The sequence below is a fragment of the Colletotrichum fructicola genome (genome assembly GCF_000319635.2).
Source record: "Colletotrichum fructicola Nara gc5 chromosome Unknown KSG_Nara_v1_contig02, whole genome shotgun sequence".
In the NCBI taxonomy this organism is placed as follows: domain Eukaryota; kingdom Fungi; phylum Ascomycota; class Sordariomycetes; order Glomerellales; family Glomerellaceae; genus Colletotrichum; species Colletotrichum fructicola.
The window spans coordinates 1,380,831-1,406,256 of record NW_027094052.1 but is presented as its reverse complement, the minus strand read 5'-3'; the positions used below and the strand labels follow the sequence as shown (position 1 = coordinate 1,406,256).

General features: G+C 52.7%; 8 protein-coding genes across 8 annotated transcripts; 6 read left to right on the top strand and 2 right to left on the bottom strand.

The window, feature by feature from the left end:
* Nucleotides 1-1,253: 1,253 nt before the first annotated feature.
* CGGC5_v003132 (uncharacterized protein) lies at nt 1,254-3,089 on the top strand (the record flags this gene model as incomplete). Its single annotated transcript, XM_066151083.1, has 5 exons — nt 1,254-1,282; nt 1,338-1,477; nt 1,531-2,180; nt 2,235-2,292; nt 2,329-3,089. The coding sequence occupies 5 exons, from the start codon at nt 1,254-1,256 to the stop codon at nt 3,087-3,089; spliced, it is 1,638 nt and encodes a 545-aa protein (XP_066009527.1).
* Nucleotides 3,090-4,052: 963 nt separating this feature from the next.
* Nucleotides 4,053-5,168, top strand: CGGC5_v003131 (uncharacterized protein; the record flags this gene model as incomplete). The annotated part of the gene is made up of 2 exons (XM_032020661.1): nt 4,053-4,118; nt 4,260-5,168. 2 exons carry the CDS (start codon nt 4,053-4,055, stop codon nt 5,166-5,168), a joined length of 975 nt encoding a protein of 324 aa, XP_031882159.1.
* Nucleotides 5,169-7,207: 2,039 nt separating this feature from the next.
* CGGC5_v003130 (uncharacterized protein) lies at nt 7,208-7,546 on the top strand (the record flags this gene model as incomplete). Its single annotated transcript, XM_032020659.2, has 3 exons — nt 7,208-7,341; nt 7,422-7,446; nt 7,496-7,546. 3 exons carry the CDS (start codon nt 7,208-7,210, stop codon nt 7,544-7,546), a joined length of 210 nt encoding a protein of 69 aa, XP_031882259.2.
* Nucleotides 7,547-10,860: 3,314 nt separating this feature from the next.
* CGGC5_v003129 (Secondary metabolism regulator LAE1) lies at nt 10,861-12,652 on the top strand (the record flags this gene model as incomplete). Its single annotated transcript, XM_066151082.1, has 10 exons — nt 10,861-11,166; nt 11,229-11,263; nt 11,324-11,409; nt 11,460-11,482; nt 11,542-11,671; nt 11,733-11,770; nt 11,827-11,864; nt 11,921-12,058; nt 12,119-12,538; nt 12,595-12,652. The coding sequence occupies 10 exons, from the start codon at nt 10,861-10,863 to the stop codon at nt 12,650-12,652; spliced, it is 1,272 nt and encodes a 423-aa protein (XP_066009368.1).
* Nucleotides 12,653-13,389: 737 nt separating this feature from the next.
* On the bottom strand, nt 13,390-15,837 carry FUC95A-2 (Alpha-L-fucosidase 2; the record flags this gene model as incomplete). Its single annotated transcript, XM_032020656.1, has 2 exons — nt 13,390-15,074; nt 15,132-15,837. 2 exons carry the CDS (start codon nt 15,835-15,837, stop codon nt 13,390-13,392), a joined length of 2,391 nt encoding a protein of 796 aa, XP_031882137.1.
* Nucleotides 15,838-18,799: 2,962 nt separating this feature from the next.
* On the top strand, nt 18,800-19,753 carry CGGC5_v003127 (uncharacterized protein; the record flags this gene model as incomplete). Its single annotated transcript, XM_032020654.1, has 2 exons — nt 18,800-19,061; nt 19,116-19,753. The coding sequence occupies 2 exons, from the start codon at nt 18,800-18,802 to the stop codon at nt 19,751-19,753; spliced, it is 900 nt and encodes a 299-aa protein (XP_031882135.1).
* A 241-nt stretch (nt 19,754-19,994) lies between these two features.
* On the bottom strand, nt 19,995-21,440 carry trm61 (tRNA (adenine(58)-N(1))-methyltransferase catalytic subunit trm61; the record flags this gene model as incomplete). Its single annotated transcript, XM_032020653.1, has 1 exon — nt 19,995-21,440. The coding sequence occupies one exon, from the start codon at nt 21,438-21,440 to the stop codon at nt 19,995-19,997; it is 1,446 nt and encodes a 481-aa protein (XP_031882136.1).
* Nucleotides 21,441-22,018: 578 nt separating this feature from the next.
* On the top strand, nt 22,019-24,545 carry YNL247W (Cysteine--tRNA ligase; the record flags this gene model as incomplete). The annotated part of the gene is made up of 3 exons (XM_066151081.1): nt 22,019-22,237; nt 22,313-23,461; nt 23,511-24,545. 3 exons carry the CDS (start codon nt 22,019-22,021, stop codon nt 24,543-24,545), a joined length of 2,403 nt encoding a protein of 800 aa, XP_066009348.1.
* Between the last annotated feature and the right edge of the window lie 881 nt (nt 24,546-25,426).

Genomic DNA, 25,426 nt, shown 5'->3' with positions numbered 1-25,426 from the left:
GGAAGTCAACATTGTGAATACAATCTAACACTTTTTCAACGACGCTTGAGTGATAATAAAAGTTCTGGACGTATATCCCTAGTAGTAACACTTCATATCACGGAACCGGCTGCTTGAGTGTTCGAGTGTTCAATATTAGAACAGAAGAGAGGCCCGATTTTCCATACATCACAAGACTTAGTGAGCGGAGTTCGAATTATTCAAGAGAACGGAGCAAGTCAGAGGCCCTAACTTAAAGCAAGAACATACTGGGACGCCTTCTCTGCAGTAGACGTGGTGTTAGTGAAAAACAGTTCGGCGTGATAGTCTATCTAGCTTTGGAAAGTGTGAAGAATTATCAAAGTCACTTTTGTGTTAGCTGGTCATTGCTGACGACAGACCGTGATTCTCGTTGTTATGAGACATGGTAAGATCACCTCTCAGGTGGCTGTCACGGAACCTACCCATTGGTTCACCTCAGAAACTGTCTTACCTGCGGGAGCTTCCCGTCTGCCGTTCGACATTCGACATGGCATCTCGCCAAAGACTCGGTGAATTAAGATCTACGTGCAACGCCAGGAGCGACTCAAGTAGCAGTCTACAGAAACAAACGATACCTGGACTCTGTGTCTACCCATTATGAGAGGATGTTTATTCGACATGTCCACTTTTCAAGCCCCGATTGCTCTGCATACCCGATGAAGGAACTCGTTGGCAATGTAGACCTTACAATTAACATTTGTTTTGCTCATGATTTTGATGACCATTAATCCCCACGTCTTGGAGGCAACGAAACCAAAATATGCGAGACTTGAGAACTTCTAGCTCGATGAAAAGGATCGGATGGTCGTACGTTATGTGAGACAGGCGGATCCAGACCCGTGCCAAGACTCGCTTTAGGATGTGTACTGCGGAGCTGAACCTCATGTTCTACGGAGCTGAATTTCGTGGCTGGCTCAAATGCATCCATGATTCTACCAGCATGAGACATGGGGAACGGTCCCCCGCAAAAGCTCGACGTGGTATAATTCACCTATATAAACCTATCTAGAACGACTGAATTATGTTTACGTTTGGCCAGAGGTTCTTTCACACTAGGTCAATTCTTCTGTCAACTGCTTCTCATCATCATGAATACCTCTAATAACGTGCATACGAACCCTTCTTATGGGGGGTCGAGCTTCCACTGCCGTGTGGGGAAACCGCCACTGCCGCCGAAGCCAACGAAGTCATGGGGGTATCCAACTCCAGGCGTACAATCTCCAACGGCGGCCATGGTCATGACCAAGGACTATTTCATTGAGTACGTAGAGGCTGGTCGAAACTGTGACATGGAGCGCTTATGGATATTGTCTTAGCAACAATAAGTTCGACGGGATCCTAGACGACGGTGAATACGACTACGTTGTCGTCGGCTCGGGCTGCACTGCTCTGGCTTTCATCCAGGAAGCGCTTACGATTAACCCGCACGCACGCATTCTTTGCCTGGAGCGAGGAGGTTTGTGATCCCCCTGCGGCAACGCTGCAAGTTCTCATGCTGAACGATGGTAGAATTCTGGCTTCCCGCTCATTTCCAAAATCTTCCGCTCCCATTCAAAACCGTGCTGGGTGGGCCATCAGAGACCTTCCCATGGGCGCTATCCAAGAAGACTTTCAGTGATCCACTGCTTAAATACTGCCATGGATCTTGCCCCTTCTTTGGGGGACGATCATTGTTCTGGTCCGCTTGGTCTCCTCAGCCCAAGGTAGAGGACATGCGAGACTTTCCAAAGGAGATGGTCGATTCAACCAAGAAGCCGGAGTTCTGGGATCGTGCTAGGGACCTTCTTCACGTTACAGGGGCCGACAAGATCGGAGATTCCGTGTATTCGGGTCTTCAGCGAGAAATTGACCAGAGACTGAAGGACCGCCTACGAGAAGTCAAGACCGCCGAATACAGCGAGCCTGCTCAGCTTGCAGTCGGCCGGGCCTCTGTGACCTCTAACCTTCGGTTCAACAAGTTTTCCACACCTGCGCCATTGTTGAAGATATACGAGGAGCAAAAGTCCAAGAATGCGGCGTCTCTCGATATTCTCCTGAACTGCACTGTCAAAACGCTAGGTGCGGTTGACGATGATGGAGGCCATGTTCATGCGATCGAAACCACTCGAGGAACGATTACATGGCAAGGCGACAATACGAAAGTGATTCTCTGTGCAGGTGTAAGCAATTCAAGCTGATGCTGGTCCGCGTTCTGAGCTAACACTTATTCAAAGGCTTTCCCTGCCGCAACCATACTCCTCAGCAGCTTCTCGGAATGCCGCAAAACCGTTGGTAAGCGGGTGTCAGGCCATTTCTTGACGCACATAGTTGCGCGAGCACCGCTATCTGCGTTCAAGTGGCATCCTGTGGGCAGCAAACCTAAGGATCGCAGACTGGAGATCGCCGCCCACTATCTGGCCGGCAAGGATCCGACCAGCGGCCAGCAGTATCATGTCCAGATCACAGCTATCCAGAGCCCGCACCCGAAAGAGGATGCAGAGGATGCGGCTCGCGAATGCCCGGACTACGCCGCTGCCGCGACTTATGAGCAGCTGGAACACTCAACAGAGCATGTCGTCTTTGTGTGTGCCACCCTCGGCGAATTTTCCGAGCTCAACCAGGAGAACTGGTTTAAGATGGACCCTAGCAACCCGGATGTGACTACGAACATGAAGCTGCAATACACCCTCACCAAGTCCGACCGACATCTTTGGGATACTATGGATGAAGCGACCTACCAAACAATTGAGCAGATGGCCACCCCGGATGGGTCCGAATCGCCCTCTGAGGGTCTCGAGTACTGGCATATCGACGAACATGAGCCCAACAAAGGATCGTGGAAGCCGGCTCATCCGAAACAATCAGAGATCCGTATCCCAGGCATTGTCCATGAGACGAGCACTGCCTTCATGGGTTCAGACCCATCGGATGGCAGTTCAGTTGGACCAAAATATAACGTTCATGGTGTTCCAAACGTGTATGTCACTGGCGGTGCTCTGTTCCCGACCGCAGGAAGCTGGAACCCGACCCTGACGATGTGTGGGTTTGCTCAGGATTTGGCGAGGCAGCTGGAGAAGGAACGCCACTGAATATAGGCATCAGGGTCTAAGGTTTCTCGAAAGTATCTGTATTCTTCATGAGGAATTGTCTTGAATGAAATTGGAGGGTTTGAATCATGTTTTAAGCCACATGGTATGGAGGATGTGAGCTCATTATGAGGAGTCAGTCCCACATCGAAATGGCGAGACCCTGAATTCCCCGCGACGAATCCCTGCAACTTGGCTTGCATGCCGCGTGGATACCGCACCCGTAGGTAGCCACACCAAGATGGATATTCTGTGGGCCATGGCATTTTAGTGAGTCCAACCAGCAGCCTCAGTGACACATTGTCGGAACCAGCTCAGGTGAGGACACGAGGACGGTTGAGTTGATTGATGATGGGTGGGCGATGAGGGGGTAGTTTGTGACCATGCATAAAAATTGATAAGGAGACAATTGTGCAACATGCAATGATGTGAATGCAGTTTGCTTTATGAACAAAAGTCATCAGCAGCAGGGCATGTCACTGTAGGATGCAAAACCCAGCGACAGCTCATAGTAGTGACAGACAGCAGTGACAGTGACAGTGACAGGCGGCGGAGCGACTCGTCCCTGAACAAAGCTGAAAATGCCATGTTTTGAAAGATGGAGCTTTGGCCCCACTGCGGACACAGCTCCGTGGTGTCTGATTCGGCAATCTGAGCTGCTAGCGCCAGCATGAAAAAAATTCAGACTGGCCCCGGTGGATTGGCCGATTAACGAGATTAGTCATCGGTCCAGGTGCACGCTTGCTTTTTCTCTTGTTTGTCACCACCAACCACCAGCAAAAATTCAGCAGGCCCTGTTTTTTTTTTTTTTTCTTCCTGGTTGCTGCTGTTGCTTCCTCGCCCATCGCCAGGTACTTCCCTCACACCGCCCTGCGGATGTTCGTCGCCATATTCATCCTTTCCCGGGAATCTCGGACGGTCTAGGAAACCACCCGCCATCTGGATAGGTCGACACGCAAGGTGCCAATGTCGTCGGAGCAGGATTACCAGGACCTCTTCGGTCCGCAGGCCAAAAAGGCGAAACGGGGACGGGTAAGTCATGTCACCACCATCTTTTCTGTTCCTTGTCGTTGGTTCCATCTCCAACTCGTCTTTGCCGTCCGATAACATCTAAACATCGCCACGATTCAGCCGTCTCTCGCGCCATCAGCTGACGTTTCCTTCGAGGAACAGCTCCAGACCGACAAATCGGCCAATGCCATCCGGATCCGCGACAACCAGCGACGGTCACGCGCCCGGCATAAAGAGTTTGTCGACGAGCTGCAGCGAAAGGTTCAGGAATACGAGAAGCGGGGGATCGAGGCCTCGGTGCAGATGCAGAAGGCCGCCCGCGACGTGTCCATCGAGAACGCGCGCTTAAAATCTTTGCTGGCCAGCAGAGGTGTTTCGGGCGAACAGGTGGAGGCGTACTTGAGGTCCTTTGACGACGACAACAAAGGCTCACCAGCGGCACCACCCGGAGTTCCTCTCCCGACGGGCATTCAGGGCGAGCAGGCGGACGCTTTCATGAGGAATTTCGACGACGATACCAAAGCATCGCCTGCTGCACCCCTGCCAGCGACGCTGCCTCCCATCCTCAGCAACCCCGTCACCCTCGAACCATCGACGCAACTGCCGCCTCTGCAGGAGCATTTCAGTAAGGCGAGATTCCCGCCCGAACCTGAGCCCGAGACGAACGGCACCAAGAGGAAATACGGCGAGGCTTTGATCCCACCGGTTCTTACCCTGACGCCTACCCCGGACGTGCAGCAGAGCTCCCCGCTCGACAAGCTGACCATGCTTGCCAACGCAAGCCTAAATAGAGTCACGCAGCTGGCCCCGAAGCAGAAATTTCAAGAGTCTGCAAGGAGCCCCCATTACTACGACAGGAGGAGCCAGACGCCTCCCCGTCCCTCAGAATCACATCATCCCCCGCAGGCATCTCCACATGAAATGTCATGCAACGCCGCAGCGCAAATTATCGCCGACATGCAGGGCTACGGCGACCAGCGCACCGCCCGTATAGCTCTGGGATGCCGTTCCCAGGAGGACGATTGCTTCGTCAAGAACACGGCCGTCTTTCGCGCCCTCGACCATCGGTGACGCGATTTCGTACAATCGTGATCCGCTTTTTTCGATGCGGGATCGATCAAAAATATCGTGCCGACTTGACCGGGATCACTTCAGCTCTCTCCACTCCGCGGATGCCGGCTCACTAATCCCGTCCGGAGCCGCCCGCGGCAATCACGACACCCCCGAGCAGCGCACGGCGCTGGGGGCAGGGATGCCCGTGACCGTGTCCACCGAATCGGCGATGACCACCCCGCCCATGGCCCGGAAGGATCCGGCTTTTGTCTCCATTGACATTCGTTGGAAGGCATCATAGAGATCGGAAATGCTTTCGAAACCCCCTATGTTGCCTACCCACAAAGCTCGAGAGAGGTCAGAAATGACCAAAGAGAATTGTGTCTCGCCACGTCGTCGCTTTGGAGATGGATGGATCGTGCCGTCATGGATCGCTGCTGTGCAATGCTTCGGTTTACCTCGCTGGCGCGGCTTTTCGCAACTGCTTAGCCGATCCATGGTCACGCCGTGCATCGAATGCAATGGGCTCATCGTGCTTTGCGCAATTTTACTATCAAACAGAAAATAATGATGTAATGTAAATAGCTTCGCTGAGCCGGCCGCCGTGTCGGGGCCAGCGTCGTCAATCAAAAGCGTGTATACTTGTCAAGCCCTGCTTCCTCTTCCCTAACATCCGATTCCCTCGATCACCCAATGGCTGGGGATTCGGAAATTGCGGCCCAGCCAACACGGCGAGCTTTGCCGCCTAGGCATACTGTTAGGCTTCCATAGCCTGGCTTTGCCTTCAGGCACTTGGCTCCCAACAGCTGCGTATAACTAGGTATAAAGAGGCTCGCTCAGTAACCCCCATTATGATTTGAACCGCAGACGATTGAACCATGGCTGAACTTGCACAACCTCCACAACCTCTCCGCGCTCCTGCCCGCGCGCATAGGCGGAGACACCACCGCAATCCCTACGAGCCAGACCGCACCAACGATCGATGGAATCCTGGCGCTATAAGCTATAGCCAACGACAAGAACCTGATACCTACTTGCTTCAAACTATCTATAACATCTACGCTCTTCTGTGGATCGGGAACCGACTACCAGAGTCGCTGCCGTCCTTCGCTCAAGATGCATTTGGCGGCATTCCTCAGATGGGCTTTGCCAACCGGTTCTTAGGACCTTCGAGCCCAGCATTACAACGTCCTCTTCCTCTCCCTCCTCCTCCTCCTCCCCAACGGGCCGAACAGCCTTTTCCGGAGAGGCCACCAGAGATGAGCGAGTCAAGTCCTAAGGATGATACAGCAGGTCAACCGCAAACGATTGGGGTGAGACGAAGGAATGGGCAGGCCGGAGATGCAGCTGATGATTCAGCGGAAACGACAGCAACTAGCAACACAGATCTCCCAAGGGAGCCTACGAGGATGAAGATTTGTTTCCCAGAGCAAAATATGAGACTGCGTCTGGACGCAACAATTTGGGGCGAGATCAATGCATCGCTTAAGCCCGTGGTTGACAGTTTCGACAAAGACTCTTCCTGTCTCCTGCTTTGCTCTGGGAAGTCAGACTTTTGCCGAATAGCACCAGTGTCTTTGGGCAACGATAAAGGGTCGGTTGATCACTGGAGGTCTACACAGAAAAAGGCGTGGTCCTTGCGGGGGAGATGGAGATGGCCACGCTGGGCTGGGAAACCGCGTCTTGAGCTCGTGGAGGTAGGTTGCCTCCTATCGCTAATGTTGGGTCCAAGAAGACTACTTACTGACCTTTATTCTGCGTAGATCCGAGTTTTGGCGCTTCATCCCTCTCACCCGGGAGATCTATCTGGTCTCTGCGAAGTCGTGGACCTTGAGACGAGGATCCGGGAACTGTGAGACCAAGTAAGTGACTTTGACGCGATCGCTTCCAAACGGGACTACGACGAGTACGGCGACGATTATATAGATATAGGAAGATGCTGGTACGATGAAGACAAGCGGCAGTGCGTGCATGGCGAAGGCTGCAACGGCTTCTGGGGAGATGAAAACGCTGACTATCACGAATATTTTGGCTGTTCTTACCCGAGGTATTGTGGCATGGAGGAGCTAAGGGGAAGGCTGGAAGAGATATCGAAACTTGAAGCTGCCGCCCTGTGGTCCGCCACCTTAGAAAACCCGATCCTAGCAGCTGGAAACTCCCTCTTCCCTGCAGGATTAGTGAAATCGTCCAAGTCCGTTGCGACCCTTCTCTCTTCTCACCTGAGCGCGCGTTTTCCTCCATATGCTGTGATCGCTAATCAACTTTCTCTAGGGCTTTCTACGAAGATCTTCATAGGGTGCGTGGGACTGGCCACGTTCGTGGACTAGCGCACATGAAATTCACAGGCTTCCGCGTCGTATGGCCTGAAGAAGAGCCAGGGTTCATCTTCGCTATGAGATGCTGTGAAGGTGTCGTGCTTGCATGTCTGGTTATTCTTTCAGCTCGCATCGCTTATGGGGGACTGGGGAATAGCATACACTGCTGGAGCATTCTTCGTAGCACTGGTAGGGATAGTTATGATCTGGCCTGGGCATCCGGGGGCTCCTGTTGCCACCAAGAGCAAGACTGCATGATTGCTGTTGGCGGTCAATACATTTTGTTTTCCTCTCATCTAGCGCTAACAGCATAAATTGGCATCCTAGTTCTGGCAGCCTTATCCATGGTTCTAGCAAAGTTCAGAAAACTTCAAACCGTTCCGATTGTCAGACTAAAAGCATTTATGTTGGCGAAAGTGGATCAAATACTTCCATCTCGAAGAGCCCTCTGTGTACGTTAACTTGTTAAAAGCTGAAGCTTATGCTATAAATCTGGCCAGACTGGCCGCGAACTGAAGATAGAGGAAAGCCACGTTCAGTCTTATAACGCATCCATTTTCTTGAAGCCAGGCTGGATGAGGGGCCATTGGAGACTGGCGCAGCCTGGTCAGCAACGTGCCGACCCGCTTCGGGTCGCAACGCATGCGGCCAGACCAACTTGCATGCAGGCAGTCTGTAAGGCGTTTTACCCCGCCGTGACCCAAGGCCAGCGGCTAAAAGCATGTTGGTGCCTGTGATCATTAAACTGAACCGTCGGTTCGCCCATTCATTGGTACTTAGTGGCTTGTCCTCCTTTGGACTTCGTTCCTGCTGTTCTCTTCTCAGCGTCAAGCTATGATCGCCACAAAATCTCGCCCTTCTACACTTCCAGCCATTAGCCATTACATGATGAATTTGGCAAATCTTCCAGGAGGTCATTTTCAGAATCGCCATCATCCAAGGACAAGGATTGGTGACATTCTGATCGACCCTCAAGGGGAAGTGTTCGAAGAAAGACAAAGGGGCCACAAGGTCTTCACCGGACTGGTGCTTGCAATGCGCGCCTGGGTGCCCGGTCTGCCCCTTCGGCCGAGCGCAGGACCGGAGCTCCCGATATCTGAGAGGATTGGCTCAGAGAACTCCGCCAAAGAGTCTGGGGACAATCGCCGTGATCCTCGGAATTCTGAACCGCGTGTCTTCCCAAACCTGGATCCCAAGATTCAATTTGCAGGCCACAACCCCCCTTCAGTCGAGATCAACACCTCTCAGGAGGCTTCACTTGACGGTCTAGCTATAAATGGGGACGACAACTCGGAAAGTCCACAACGGCGAGCGACTTCTCGTCTATCGGATAAGTCCGGGGAGCCAAGTAAACGGGATTTGAGGGATGCACGAAAAGAGAAAATCAAAGACGCCCTTAAGCCTCTCTTCACATCAGCACCCTGCATCTTAATCTGTACTGGGAAGCAGGGGGCATGCCAAGTCGACCCAATACATGTCGGAGAGATGGATGATGCTGTCGATCACTGGAGGGCAATCCAGCAAGCCGTGCAACGACTTCGACCTCGATGGCGGCGATGCTTTACCTCGCCCAATCTCCGTTTCGTGAAGGCAAGTGTCATTTGATTTTACTTCGAGTAGGGTACTGATTCAATCCGTTCTGTAAAGCTTTGGATACACGGCTGTCATTCATATGCCCCAAATTCCCTCCTGGGGCGCCTGCAGCCTGTCAACCCTCAAAATGCTGCCGCATGGTTGGAGCGCAACCTGGACAGCCAAGAAGCCAGCACCATACCTTCTGGAGATTACGATCGTGGATATCGTAAATCGAATGTGTTAGACAAAAAGCGGAAAAAGTTGTCTCAGCTACAAATGACAGGCATGTGGCCTAAGTTGTTGAAACACCCTGGACTTGCCTTAGCAAACGACTGTTTAATAGAAGGCTCTATATATCCTTCGAAGTATATAAGCTCGCTGTTACCAAGTTTGATCTGAAAAGGCTTCTAATGACACTTCCAGGGACATCATGCCTCGAATCTCACTTGGGCGTCGAGCCGGGGAGCCTTTCGAGTGCTTCCCCGAACTCCATAGCGTAAGCGAGATCGAGTTTGCAGGGTATTGGATCACAGAAGCACCAATCTTCGGCGATATTCTCAGCCTAGCATTGCCCAGAAACGCCAGAATATTCGTCTTTTTCTGTTTGGTGGTCTTGATCTGGGGCCTAGTGCACGGCGGGGACTGGGGCACAGCATACACTGCTGGTGCCTTTTTTGTGGCCTTGGTCGGATACGCATCGAAGTCTCTGCACTGACTCTGTGTCCCTGAGATCTATCAACGTGACGAATGGAGACAGGGCTCTCATTTCATGCCGTCCGAATTACCCAATAGAGCAATGATACAAAAGCCACTGCATTTGCAAACTCTGGAGTTCCAAAAAGTGCGTGAACATACATCGACTGGATTTGAATTTCTCCTCCAGCATCTATCCGACCTTTCAATGAGTCGTATCGACTGAGAGCTGATCTGATGTCGCTCATGTCTCAACTAGGCACATATCAACTTTTCGAGTTTCAATACTGTAAACCTCTAATACCCGCAAGAGGCCGAGTTTTCCCTTCAGTGATGTGACGGCGCGTCACCTCATATTTCGGTCGTATCTGAATTTCTCAACGGGCCAGCATCTTTGGCCAGATGCAGCTCAGTCTTGCGAGTTTACTATAGCTGACAGCATACGACCGAAGGTCTCCATGAAGCTTACAAAGTACGATTCGTATTATTGTACGCCTGGCGATTGAGAACTAGCAACTGAATTTCTCTTTTTGTCTTCGTAAGGCAGCTAGCTACCTTGACGCCAGCCTGACAGTGGTGAGTTGTCACACGGGGCCAAATCTGGATTTCAAAACCCACAAATATCTCGGCAAAAATGAACTCGATCCAACTGGTGTCCAGACTTCACGGAGACGGCTGCGACTTCCGGTGTCTATGGAGTTTCTTTAGCTTGGCAAAGAGGGGTAATCGATGCAAACATGCGTTTTCCCAACTTGTCCACAGCGACCAACAGATGAGGAAGTAGGCCCGAGCCGACAACGCCAACTGACCCTGGTCGATGCACGACGAATCCCTAGTGCAGGAATGTCTTCAATGATAGAAACAGTTCCAACCACGGCCCCGCCTACCCATGTTCCCCGTGCGATAAGTGGGCAGACGACTGCCCCGTCGCTGACGCTGCCGTGACTGAACATTGCCAATGGCCGTCAAAAAGACGACTAATCCCTCCTCAGAGATCTGTTGATTTCCTCTTGTATTTCTCCTATTTCTTTTTCTTGGCCAAAAGCCTTCATGAGACACTCGACGGCCCGTATCTGCAAATTTGAACCTGCAAGACCGACGTCCACCGAGACGAGAACACGACCAACATGGCCGACTCGACGACTGGCCCACCGGCCGCGGAGCCCCAAAGTCCCTCTGCAAACACCGCAAATACCGCGAACACCGCAGCTTCGCCATCCGCCTCTCCTGTCGCAACCCCCCCGGCTGCAACCCTTCCAACAGGATCAGCCCAGCCTGCCGTGACTGATGAGGGCGAGGCAACCAGGAATGAGTGTGCGGCCATCCCTGCCGAACCGAACTCAAATGCCATCACCTCAACTGAACCCCCTCTGACCATTTCAGAACCATCTGCGTCTGAGCCAAACGAGATCGCTCCTGCTGAAGAAGTTCCGGTCAGTTGAAGTTGAAATTGTGAGCGCCTGAGGTGGGCAAAGAGCTGATTTATGATTGTCAGACTGACGACGATGGTAATTCTATTTACGAGAGGATGTAAGGGACAAAGGCGGATGTCGAAAATGCAGCACTGACTGATCATACTACCGATTGCAGTTCTTCTTACAGTGCATCGCTAGTGTCCAGTGCAATTAACTACCCCATTGAATACGGCCGTAGATTCCACTCTTTCAGGGAAGGAGGTGAGTGTGCAGAGTGATCAATACATTGGGAATATTCACTGATGTGTCAGTTTATGTGCTTCCCAACGATACCGTAAGAGTTTGTGTCGCCTGCAAGCCATTAGATTACGTTGCTAACCTTAATGTTCTCAGCTGGAAATGGAGAGACTCAACGTCACTCACAACATGGTAGTCAGGGCCATTGGGGATAGGCTTTATCTGGCTCCCTTGGAGAAGGAAAAGATTCATAAGATCCTAGATGTAGGAACTGGTACTGGAATCTGTATGTGTCTTGAAGAAAAGGCAATCCGTTGACCTTCTTGCTCATCTCTATCATCATCCAGGGGCTATTGAAATGGGGGATTTTTTTCCCAACGCGGAGGTCAGTTTTGGTCGCACTGTCAATATCCCTTCCCCACAGCCGCTAACTTCAAGCAGGTCTTCGGGAACGACTTGAGCCCTATCCAGCCTGATTGGTAATAAAGAGCACCAGTCATGCTTCTAGAGACGCGATTAACAAGTTTTCTTCAAGGGTCCCTCCGAATGTCAAGTTCTTCGTTGAAGATGTGGAGAGTCCATGGATCGAAGACGAGATGTATGATTTCATCTTCGTACGACATATGCTGGTTTCCATCGCAGACTGGCCGAAGCTAGTCAGGAATGTTTATGAGTAAGTCGGTGCTAATGATCGCCCCATTAAGCGCGTCTCTAACATAGGATGGCACTGTAGTCATCTGAATCCTGGAGGCTGGGCCGAATTCCAAGACATGGACGGCCAGTACTACTCCCAAGACGGCACTCTCACCGAAGATCACGAAACGCGTAAGTGGAACAAGCAGTTTGTGGATGCCTGCGAAGGGATGGGCAGAACCAGTCGGCCAGGACCACAGCTCAAGGGCTGGGTCACGGATGCAGGGTTCCAGCGCATTACTCACTACAAGTTCAAGTGCCCAATGGGGCCGTGGCCTGTTGATCCTCATTACCAGGACGTTGGAACGCTCAATTTGTATCAGCTGCTAGACGGTTTAGAAGGGTTCACGTTGAAACTCTTCTGTGACTACTTGGGCCATACCAAGGAACAAGTCTTCGTTATGATGGCTAAGGTCCGCAAGGAGCTACAAGATCCGTCTCTTCATGCGATTTTTGACCAGTTAGTTATACATTCCCTGAGGTGTACGATATCAGAATTTACTAACACCTCTCAAGTCATGTAGTCTTCGCACAAAAGCCTGAGACCAGCGACGAGGAGAACGGCGATGCGTAGTCTGACCACATTGACATTGCAATTGAATCGAATAGAATGCGCTGCTTTCTGTTACTTTCTTGTGATTTATCGCGAGTTTATCACATTTGTCTCTAAAAAGAGCCCAAGATTATATTTCATCGGCATTGATCTTTGTGATATGTCACTGGCCCATTGGGCGTCACTTCCCTCCCAGGGACCATGTTGATATTGGGTGAATTTAAAACACATCAAGGTTAAGTGCAAATTTGAAGACGCGTGCATGGAGCTATATTCTGGCCATGGGGCTTCAGCATTCCACTTCCAGCTCTCTGCCATGAACCATGAGCAGGTGCACTCAAAAGTGGAACATTGTCATTCATTGAGTAGATGCTCAGGTACGGACCATTGAATCTTCCAAAGATAGCTTGAATCAACGAGCCAGATTTAAGCCTATTGATCTCTAACCTCATGGCAGTGATATTCGGACATATTCTTTGATGATTTTAAAGAGATTTCTCGTGATCGTTACTACTAAATCGGTCAATCTAGCGGAAGTAGACCGAAGACTGAGCTTGAAATTTTATATCAAGGATTGAAGGCTTTTAGTCCTGTTTCTGACTGGGTGACGCAAAGTTTTGCGAATTCCGCCGTAGTAGACATATGCAACCTTGCTACGATTTAAATTCATGATTTATAGTGTCACAACGCGACTCCGCCCATGGCTATCGATGACGCAAGTACTTTCATTGATGTTCAGAGTATTTGTTTTGCCCCCTCTAGAAGAGCGAAATGCTGATCTTCTGGCCCCTGTCTGTGTTAATTGGATCAACCCTCGCAATCACCCCATCAGCTATGAATGTTGACCCTTCACCTATGCGAACTTTCAATGGATTGCCCAACAAAGAGATAATCTCGGCTTGAACCACGACCCCGTTTGACCAGGTCATGTCGACCTCGAAGCCACCACGAGCAATCCACCCTCTGAAGCTACCGCTAGATAAGCCTTGACCCGCAGGGGGGATGGCCGGTCCGAGGTGGACGACGCCAGCATGGCTCTGTAGAAACATCTCGACGATGGCTGCCGTGAAGCCAGAATTGCCATCGATCTGAAAGTAGCTGCCGTTCCGGCTAAACAAGTTGTTGTGGACCCATCGGGATAGGAGTTCCATGGCGTTTTTCAACGCATTCGTCGCATCGAAAAGACGTGCGTGAAGCAAGCTTGCCCAAGTCACCGCCCAGCTGTTTCCTCCTCCGCCGTTGTCCATCCGATGACGCAGCAGCTTGTACGCCATGTCTGCATATTCTGGTGTCGTGAGTGGCGTGACCCAGGTTCCCGGGTGGGCGCAGACAAGGGGTGAGAAGTGACGATGGCCCGGTTGGTTCTCCCGGTACTCCCGGGAGTACTCGAGCAGTTGGCCGAACGAGCCCGCAACAGGAGGTTGGATCTTGTCTCGAAAGGATCTGGCGCGATCAGCTCCTTCATCAGAGCTAAGAGCTTCAGATATCTCAAGAAAGCCGGACATGATTTCCCACATGATTGCTCGATCGTTCATAGCCCCTGCATCAATCCCCGTAGTCTCTCCAGCCACGGTCATATTCTCTGGTATGTAGTAAGAGTTCTCAGGGGAGCAGCTGGGATTCGTGATCCGCCAGCCGTCTCGCTCCGTAGCCCAGCTATAGATGAAGTCCATTGCGCCCTTCAAGATCGGCAAGATGCGGTCACGCGCGTATGTCGTGTCTCCAGTAAATCTGAAGTATTCAATAGCTTCAAATGCGAGCCAGGCACCCCCAAGCGGGTAAGGTGCTGCGATTGTGATAGCATGGAACGGCGTGCAGTCGCCCGTGATGTCAGTGTTGTGATGACAGCACCACCCGTCGGCTCCATACATGCCTTTTGCGACTTCACTGCCAGTCACAGCTAGCCGATCGAGAAAGTCAACCACCGGCCCCGCAATCTCTGGCAAGTTCAGGGGCTGCGCAGGCCAGTAGTTCATCTCCAGGTTGACGTTAATGGTGAACTTGCTGTCCCAGGGCGGTCCAAAGTCCCTGTTCCAGATGCCTTGGAGGTTGGCCGGGAGAGATCCAGGGCGGGATGATTGGATCAGGAGGTATTTTCCAACATTGAATTGAAGTGCCATGAGTTCGGGGTCAGTCGTAATGTTACTTCCTCGCTTCCAATCCTCAAGTCGGGCAATTGTGTCTTTGCTGCCAATCTCTTGTGATGTGCCGAAGTCGATGGAGGTACGGTCATAGTATTGCTTGTAGTCCTTCACGGCTTCGCGTTGTATTGTCTCGTAGCCAGCCTCCTGAGCTGTTTCCAGTCGCCCGTTGACTATAGTCTCCAACTGTGCCATTGTCGCGTCGGGGTGTCTGAAGGCCGTTTCGGCTGTGTAAATAATGAAGACGTCCGTGGCATTCCTGATGTGCAAAGCCGTCCCATTGCTGATGATATCGCCGACTCCTGTCAAAAGAGATTAGTAGCCGCTCAAAGCGTGTTCTTGATATTATCAAAGCTTACCGTCAGGAAGTAATACCTGAGCCTGAGACACAAAGCGGTAAGTGTCGTCTTCCTCCCCAGTCCCGTCTAGTTTGAGGATTCTTCCGGCAGCATCCGCCGTCAACTCAGTGACATTTCTATCTCTTGACAGAGAGGCATCGAGGCTAAGAGACCCGGAACTATTGCAAGAAAACCTAAAAGCCAAAACGTTCTTTGGGGCATTTCCAAACGCCTCCCTGGTATACTCCACTCCGCCGAAGACGTAGCTCAGAGACGAAAGTCCTTTCGAAACGTCCAGTGAATGTCTGTAACCTGATGTCTCGTTGAGAGTATGATTGAAGTCAAGTCTTAGTTCCCCTGCCGGCTGGTATCGTCGCATGTCATCGTACTCGGGGGTGAAGTTGGCAACCCAGTTCTGGTCAGCTTCTGTTAGGCGTCCATCAAGAATCTGCTCTCGAAGAGGCTCAAGTGCATCGAGTGCTGTTGTTGGTATCTTATCCCTCGGCCCTCCATTCCAGATGGATTCTTCATTGAGACGGATGAGCTCCTTGTCGGTATAGCCATGAATCATGGCACCCAAGCGACCGTTGCCGATGGGAAGGGCCTCATAGAAGTCTCGAAGGGCTGCTTGGCTATACCACAGTGTGTGCGATGCTTCAGACGAGGCACCAGCCAGCCAGCTCAGAGCTAGCAGCATGCAAGCAGTGACTGGCGAGATTGACTTCATGATGCAACGCAGACGAGCGACAATATTCTGTCAACTAAGACTGGAGGCATCTAGCAAGAGGCGAATGTAGCATATCGTACTAATAGCTTCTACTATATTGTATGACTATAGAATAACTTTTCCACTGAATAAGCTCATCGAAGCATCCTCGGGGTATCATTACAGCAGCCCATGCGTAATTATTTCGCCGCAGTAGACCCCGCTGACCTGCCCGCTTCTTGGCAAGGAAGCGGCGCTCATCTCTTTCCTCTTTGAGTCCGGAGGCCAGCCTCCTCAAAACTATTAGAATATTACCTCTCTGGGTGTGTGATTAATTCGCAACACCATTATGGCAGGTGGACCTGTCCGACCTGGATCGACCGCACATGTGTCAAACGTTGCGCCACACCATACTTCACGCGCGCGAAAACACACAGAAGGTGTACCGGTCCAGCACTTGATGGAACCTTTCAACATGGAGCTCTTCGTATGGATAGCCTTTCCAAACCATTCATTCAGCCCCCCTAGGTACGTGCTGCGAGGCTACTGGACAGACCGATGTGCTTTTACTGGCTGTTTTCCTACTGTGAAGCCCCAATGCTGGGTGGACTAGAACCTTCCTGCAATAGCTTTCTCGAGATCATGAAGATGAACCTAAACCTCGTGAAAGTGCATCTAAGCTCTTTCTTAAGGCTTGCTAGCTGCAAGAACGCTCTGTAGGCTATGCAGTCATTTTCCTTTGTGGCCGATAGCAGCTGAACATGCAATTCGTTGTTTTAGGAAGGCTTCAATACTAGGTCCTGTGCTCAATCATGGTCGTCCATAAGGGTTCAAGTAGTCAAGATGCCAACCACATAGGTTAGGCCGTTTAAAATCTCAACTTTATAGATCCTTAAAGTTTCCTTTTCAATTTTCTTACCTGTAAAGCACCACCGCTTCCTATCTCCTCACCTAGACTCAGTTTTCCAGTTTTCATATTTATACAGTACCAACAGTTCCGACTCTGGCCTCTAATATTGAGCGATATCGTTCCCGAAATCAGTACTTCATCACGACTTGTCCCGGAAAGACTTGGCTCAAAGAATCACAGCATGAACCGACCCGATGAAGGAATGACAAATAATGTCGCTGAACAACGAATAAGGTTTCTAGAGCTTCCCCTGGAGTTGGTGACGATGATTGCAGATGAATTACCGTTGCACGACAGATTTCTGTTGTCACAAACCTGCTCCGCGCTACGGACTTGGGGCGCCAGATGCTGTATGCAGGCAATAAAATGGCTTCACCGAGGGCCACGCCTCACCTTCTGGACCCAGGTTGCGCGCAGTCTCTCCGGCTACTGGGCCTGCAAAGTGTGTTGCAAGCTGCACAAGACAGACCCACGGGACGTGCCTCAACATGGGTTAATTCCTCCCTGTCAAAAAGGCCAACTCCGAGAGTTTGATAGGATGTACAAGCTTCGACAGACTCATGTTCAGCTTGCCCTCAAGCTCTCTTGGCGAGGGGATGGAAACCAGGAGTACCCCAGGAAGATTATGGCTCCCTTCACGTTGAGCGAGGCTGCGCTACCCAACCGGTCTTTGTTCTACTACCAAGCCACGCCAAAGGTTGTCTCTGGACGATTCCTGTTAAAGACGGAATGGTATTTCTGGCGTCACAAATACCAATTGCAAGTCGCTTGCAACGTGGCGGCCGAGTTTTGCCCGAGAGGCATCTGTCCGCATTTGTTCGTCCCAAATTACGATTTTCCAGGCGATTCATCATTCCATAATAATATTAATAAGACTTGTACGTCTACGGAAGAGATCCAAGACTACTGTCACTTCTGCCCAACGTACTACACGATTCAAGCCGACGGTGACGCGGCCCGTGTTTGTGCTTACTACGACTTCGATGCCCAGGAGCACCCAATGAACAAGTTCTGGGCTGCTCATACTACAAAAAAGGTGGGAGTGACGAGGTATTATGATTCATGGAAGATCAAGTATTCGTTTGACCATCCGACTGAAGAAGGCGTCATCGAGGAACCTGAGCTTTCTGATTAGCGATGATCTGAAGAGTCACAGTATATGGACATGAGTTCATGTACTGTACATTAAAGCCTGACTACCAGCTAGTCTCTTGAGCAAAGGTATTTTGGGGCTTACTACTTGATGTAGCGTCATTATACTCTTATCCAATATGTACCTATTTACCTTGGCAACAATGCTACCACAGGAGCAGCATCAGATGAAAGTAACCCAATGATATCAGCATTTTCATCTCGCGAACGATCGATACCTTCAATTACAAGAATATCATTTCATCTGCTAATGTGAAGTTCGTTTACACGTTGAATACAAGCTGATGCCACTTGAGCGAAATTCTATGAAGTTTTGCGGTGACACGACAACTGACTCCGTCAACAAGCGTCATTTGTACAGACCCTGAGTGAAGAGTGAGGTGAAAAGGTGACTGCGTCAGTCACCTCTCGCGTTGATGTACTCAGGAAGCAGTGCGACCTCAAACTCACGTGTTTAGATACTAGAAAAAAAACACCAGCCTGGCAAAGAAGGTTATGCCCGGACGAATTCAGTCTGATTGCGAAGTAACCAAGTGGAACGTGGCTCTAAGCGATTAGTGACTGGAACACTGGTAACGAGTCGTATTGCGGGAGTTATATTCCCGTTTAAGAAGAGCCCCGAAAATTGTAAACCATAGTTCAAGTGTTCGGGCGGTCTTCGGTGCAAGGAAACCCCCGATGCGGCGGCCTGCAACCGGCGGACAGCCCCGGAAGACCCACGCGCCCCGCGGCAGAGCTGCCGCACTGACACTCGCTGAAAATACCCCGCATCCCGTCATCACCCGCGTCCACTTTCTTCAGCACCTTCACCAAGCTCTACTTAGCTCCCGCGGGACTTGCATATAATAGCTGCGACCTTATCTCACAGCCGCATCATAGTTCACCTGTATCCCACACTGAAGACCGCTCTCACCCAACAAGATGGCATCCGAAGGTCTCAGAATCGGCTTCGTGCCGGAGCACTTCTCCACGCCCCTCTACTTCGCCAAGGAGCACTTTGGTCTCAACGCTACCCTGGTCCCGTTCCCCTCCGGTACAGGCCACATGATCACCGCTCTTCGAGGAGGCGAGATTGACATCGGTATTGGACTGACCGAGGGCTGGATCGCTGGCCTGGGCAAGGAGGATGCTCCCGGTGACGGAGGCTACCGCCTCGTGGGCACCTACGTCGACACGCCTCTCTGTAAGTCACCCCATCTCACACAAATATGCATGCAATCACTGACACAACGCTTAGGCTGGGCCATCTCAACTGGCGCCAAACGCCCCGAGATCACCTCCGTCGCCTCCCTCAAGGGCGGCAAGATCGGCGTCTCGCGCATCGGCTCCGGCAGCCAGATCATGGGCTTCGTGCTCGCGGACCAGCACGGCTGGCTGACGCCCTCCACGCCGCAGCCCTTCTCGGACACGGTGATCCTCAACAACTTTGAGAACCTGCGCAACGCCGTCAACTCGGGCGCCGCGGACTTCTTCATGTGGGAGCACTTCACGTCCAAGCGGTACTACGACTCGGGCGAGATCCGCCGCGTCGGCGAGATCTACACGCCGTGGAGCAGCTGGAAGATTGTCGCGTCGACGGCGCTGGCGAAGGAGGGCGGGAAGCTGGACCCCCGGATCAAGGACTTGTTTGCGAAGCTCGATAAGGGTGTCAAGCACTTTAACGAGAACCAGGACGAGGCGGTCAAGTATATCAGCACGCATCTGGATTACTCTGAGCAGGATGCGAGGGAGTGGTTGAAGACGGTCAAGTTCACGGATGGGGTCGAGGGCGTCAAGCCTGAGGTTGTGAATAACTGCGTGGACATCTTGACGAAGGCTGGTGTTTTGGCTGAGGGCAAGGGAAGACAGCCAGATGTCATGGTTGTGAGAGACTAAGAGCTGCAAGGCACATAATAAAGAGTGCCTGTCAAAGTTAAATGCGGATTTTCTCAACGGATCGTTGTGCCATTGTAGTTGCAGCATGGCGGATTCTTTAAAAGTAGTAACCGTCATGAAGAGCGAGCGTACTTGGGCTCAATTGAAATCCTGACTCTGATGATGCTAGGGTATCTACCACTTCCATCGTATGATTCTTCCACCATTATCATGCCCCTGAACTTTCCACGCGGATCCCCACTCAAGCCTTGTTCTTTCTTCTCCTGCCCTTGCCCTGCAACAACTCGCGTTTCTCCTGCTTGCGCGTCTCCTTGTCTTTCGTTCCGATGACGCCCTTCTCAGAGCCACAAGGCCACTTCGCGAGCGCAGCAGCCTCATCTTCTTCGCTCCACTCACGGGGCAAGACGGCAAACACAAGGTATGAAGTGTGCGTCTTCAGCTCGGGCTCCGCGCGGTGAATGACGCGGCCTTGGAGCCACGGCTTGACGTTGCTCGCCTCCTCGGGTGTGGCGTTTCCGTTCGTGGTGTTCGCCGAAGGGTCGACGTCCATCGCTGGCGAGTCTTCGGCCGAGTTGGGGTCCGCCGGGTTGTGGAATTCTCTCGTGCGCTTCTCGATCTCGCGCAGCTTGCCCACTGCCTCGGTGACGTCGCGCGCTTGTGGGGGAATGCCTCTCTCGGGCTGACCCAGGCCGGCGCGGTCTCGGATGACGTTGAACTTCTTGTTAGAGATTTCAATCATGTCGATGTCCACCCAGCCGAGGGTTCGCATGGTGGTGACCGTCCTCGTGACCTGCTCGATGCATGGGGAGAATGTGCAGATGTAGACGAACTTCTTGGGGTTCAACGGCGACACCCACTCGGCTGTGTCTGCGTCGACCTCCTTCGTTGGCGCCGGTTTCCTCCGCGACAGGTGAGGGAGTGCCTCCCAGGGCGCGGGCAAGTCGAGAAAGACGGCGTCGGCCTCGGGACTCTGTCCGTCGACCAGGAATCCACCGTTGTAGACGTCGCGATGTGTAAGTTGCACGATACCCTCCAAGCCGTGCTCGACAATCTCCTCCTGCATCTTCTCGTGCCTATCCTTGTTGAACTCGAAGCTGTAAACCTTGCCCTTGCGCTGGGTATCGTTCTCGGGGTAGCCGCTGTAGACGGCGCGAGCTGAGGCGTGCGAGAAGGAACCGCTTCCCGCACCAGCTTCGATCAACCGGCTGCCGGGACGGGCACGTATGCGCTGGAGGATGTAGCTGTAGTCGGGGGTATAGACGACCTGCGTGCGGTGCGGCAGGCCGGCGGTCCAGAGCTCGGCGGTGGGTTGAAGGATGTGAACGAAGCCACTTGCTGCGGCGACAGCCTTCTTCACGGGCGCGGCGGAGTCTTCGTCGGCCGCATCGGCAGCAGGCGTCGATGCGCCATCAGTCTCGTCTTCCTTTCTCTTGCGCTTGCGACCGCGCGAGCCGGTGTCGACATTCGAAGCGCGGATCTGAGAGCCCCAGGGGACATTGATTAGGGTCGAATGAGGAAAGGAGCCGAATCGTGTGTTGAGAACTGCGCCCTCAGCGTAGCCATCAACGGCGCCGGTGGAGTCCTGGAGGATCAAGGGAACGAGGTTGTCGCGGGAAAGCTGGACGATGGCGATGGAATTGGCCGATGTCCGCGCGCCAGGCTCGAGAAATGGTGATGGCTTCGCCATTGTGACAGGTAAGCGCCGCAAGGCTGTTTGGCTTTGGATGGCCTGGTCTTGGATTGCGGCGGTTGGGATGGGAAAAGCAGGCCAACGTAGGTGTAGGGAGACCGCACCAAAGAAAAACTTCACGCGAGGCTGATAAGCCGATAAAAAAAAGAAAACAGGAAAAATCAATTGGAGAATGTCAAGTGTGGCTTGACGCGGGGCACATGTGGCTGGTGCCTATTTCAGCCAGTCAGACAGTGACTCACCGCCCAGGGTCCTGCAAGGCTGAGGATGGTGTCACACTCTTTTTTCCAAATAGGCGACTTGGCTTTCTTACACCCCGCCCTGCGACCATCCCTTCCCTTTTCTAAGTGACTCAACCCCAGCCCTCCGCCCTCCCGCATCCCGCATCCCGAACCGCACCCTCGACTGCACCTCAGCTGGTGTCCCTTCACATGACCCTCCTTCTTCTTTAAACCCCCCTGTTCTGCGTTTAGTCCTGGATGAATCGCTTCCTTAGACTCACCAGACTTTCTTTTCGACTCTCCACTCAGATACCCAGATTTCGATTCTCCAGGTCCTACGCAACCATCGCGACAATGGAGGCGTTGAAGTTGCACAACTCTCTGAGGCCCGGCCAGCCGGTGCCCTTCGTTCCGATCAAGCCAGGAAAGGTGTCCTGGTACGCTTGCGGTCCTACAGTTTACGACAAGAGCCATCTGGGCCATGCTCGCAACTATGTCTCCACCGACATTATCCGGCGCATCATGATGCACTACTTCGGTGCTGACGTGCAGTTCGTCATGAACATCACCGATGTTGACGACAAGGCAAGCTCTCTACATGCACTCATCCCTGCTATGATACATGTTTACTGACAACGGCGCATGCAGATTATCATCAAGGCCCGTAGACAACGCCTGCTCGAGCTCGAGAAGCAAAAGAAGTATACGGAGGAGGAGCTTTACAACCTGGCCCTGACTGCCTTCCGTGCCTATGCGGAAAAGAGCTTGCCTCTCCTTGCCACATCCGACGGCCAACCCCTCGACGAGAACAGCTACCTCGAGCGAAGAGATAGCGCATACAGCAAGGTTTTGGCGGGCGGCACGCTCACTGGGGAGGGCAAGCCTGGCGACGACGAGGCCAAGACGAAGATGCACATCAGCAACATGGATGCTGCGGCGTTCGCGATCAAAGACAAGAAGTTCTACCCGGGCATTGACGAAATCCTGCTGCCGTACCTTGACTCGCTGTACAAGGAGACAATCGACACCAGTGATCAGACCATCTTCACCGACCTGACCCAGAGCATGGAGAAGCTCTTCTTCGACGACATGGATGCGCTCAACTGCTTGCGCCCCGACGTTATCACGAGAGTCACCGAGTACGTACCTCAGATTGCTGCCTTTGTAGAGCGCATTGCGGACAAGGGCTTCGCCTACGAGTCTGACGGTTCCGTCTACTTCGATATTACGGCTTTCGAGAAGGCAGGCAACACTTACGCGAGGTTGCGCCCTGGAAACCGGAACGACAAGTCATTGCAGGAGGACGGAGAGGGAGCGCTGTCAAAGAACCTGGGCGAGAAGCGCAACGAGGGCGACTTTGCGCTCTGGAAGAAGTCGAAGAAGGGAGAGCCGTACTGGCCCAGCAGGTGGGGTCAGGGTCGTCCCGGCTGGCACATTGAATGCTCCGTGATGGCCTCTGACATCCTCGGCGCGCAGATGGATATTCACTCTGGTGGTATCGATCTGGCCTTCCCCCACCACGACAACGAGTTGGCTCAGTCCGAGGCTTTCTACTGCGAGAAGGAGAAGGGCGAGCACACCTGGGTCAACAACTTCCTGCATATGGGTCACCTTTCCATTTCTGGATCCAAGATGTCCAAGTCCTTGAAGAACTTCCAGACCATTCAAGACGCACTTGCGACAACGTACTCTGCCCGAGGAATGCGCATTGTGTTCCTCATGGGCAAGTGGAACGACGGTGTCGAAATTTCTCCCGACATGAGAGCGCAGGCATCAAGTTGGGAGGCCACCGTGAACGTGAGTATCTTTCTCTCATCAGCACCCAAATAGTACTAATTATTGGCAGAACTTCTTCTCCAACGTCAAGGCGCTCGTTGCCGATGTCAGCGCATCGACCGAGGGCGTCGAGTCCCTTTCCATTGCCGAGAAGCCCACCGACGGGTTGTTGGCTGAGCTCGAGAAGGCCAAGACCGATCTGCACACCGCCCTTACAAACTCTTTTGATACCCCCCAGGCGATGCGCGTCATCCAGGAATTGGTCAGCGAGGCAAACAAGGTCATTGTTGCTCAGGACGCCGAGGCGAAGCTGCCCGAGCTTGTGGCTATTGGCCAGTGGATCACCAAGATCCTGGGCATCTTTGGTCTTGACGATAACGCCAAGGCGCCTTATGACGGCCTTGGATGGGCTCCTTCCGCCAAGAAGAACGTCGACCCCGAAGCTGCGGTGCAGCCGTACGCCGCGGTCTGGAAGAAGGTCAAGGCGGACATCGAAGCGTTGGACGTGTCGACAGACTCCGTTTCCAGCCTGCTCAGCCAGGACCCTGATGCCGAATTCGCATCCATTTCACAGAAGGGCGTTCGCGACCCCGAACAGCTCGCGCTTCCATACCTGCGTGCTGTCTCTAGGTTGCGTGACGAGCTGCGCCGGATCGTATCGTCAGTCTCGCCCGACATCAAGAAGGCCATTCTCTCCCTGACGGATCGTATTCGTGACGAGGACCTGACAGTTCTTGGCGTCTCACTGGACGACAGGCCGGACGGCAAGTCGTCTCTGATCAAGTTCATCGACGCCAGCGAGTTGATTGCTGCCAGAAACGAGAAGCTGGCTAGGGAGGCCGAGAAGGCACGGGCCAAGGAGGAAGCCAAGCGCGCGCGCGAGCAAGTGGAGAAGGAGAAGTGGGAGAAGGCCAAGCTCCCCCACACGGAGATGTTCAAGGGAGATGAGAAGTACTCGGAGTGGGACGCCGAGGGACTTCCCACCAAGCTCAAGGACGGCAGTGACGTGCCCAAGAGCCAGCTGAAGAAGCTGCAGAAGGAGTGGCAGAGGCAGAAGAAGGCCCACGCAGAGTGGCAGGCCAAGTTTGGCGGAGCAAAAGCATAGACGGGTTGGCGCTGTTACTGCGATCGTGTTGCATCTTTGGCCAGGGGGCATACACCTGGGGGGACATGTTGAAGCGGATGGGGCAGAAGAAATGCCCACCGCGTAGAGTTCGCGTATAGGCGCACCATGAGATTATCACAGTCTTACTCTTCTGCGGATGAAATGAAGGATGCATACCATTGACACGCCGTTATCCTGGTGTTGGAGCCATTGACCGTGGGCAAGGTGAGATGATTTCAGTGTGACCAAGCCACCGTGAGCCGGCGTGGTAGATGAGCTGCGCTACCTGTAATGGTGGTGGTGGTAGTGGTGGCTGTTGGAGTGTGTGAGTGTGAGTGGACACCAAGACCCCTGACCGTCTGGACCCTGCCAAGACGGGGGGCTTCCGATGATGCACGATCCCGCCCATCGCCAAGACAGACGATCAGCCTGACAGGTCTCGGCCACCACGCAGGGCGATCGGAATCTTGAATAGACCTCATCGCTTGCTGTTCTGAGATGTGTCCTTTGAACGCTTCTCATCATGTCATGAGGTCCAGCTTATGGAGCAGTATTCGTAAGATCAGCAGAGAGAGCATTAAGCAAGAGGATAAGCTAGACAAGCGGTCAAAAGGAAAGGCGGGGGGTTGAGGGAGGGAACCTGCGCGGGGCATGGCTGAGCTTGTCTACTGCCGAAGATACATGCAAGTTCCATTCCAAGGCAAAGGGCCAAACCTTGAGAAGACGAAAAGGAGGCGGAAGGGAGAACATGCCTCGGATGGAGCCGTCAAGGTTCGGTCCCCTCCTTCACTGGGGCGGTCTGGATCCCACGGTCCCCGAAGTCTGGAATCGCCGTCGTCGTGGTGAGGGGATTTGGAAAGGCTAGAGAAAGGGCCGCGTTC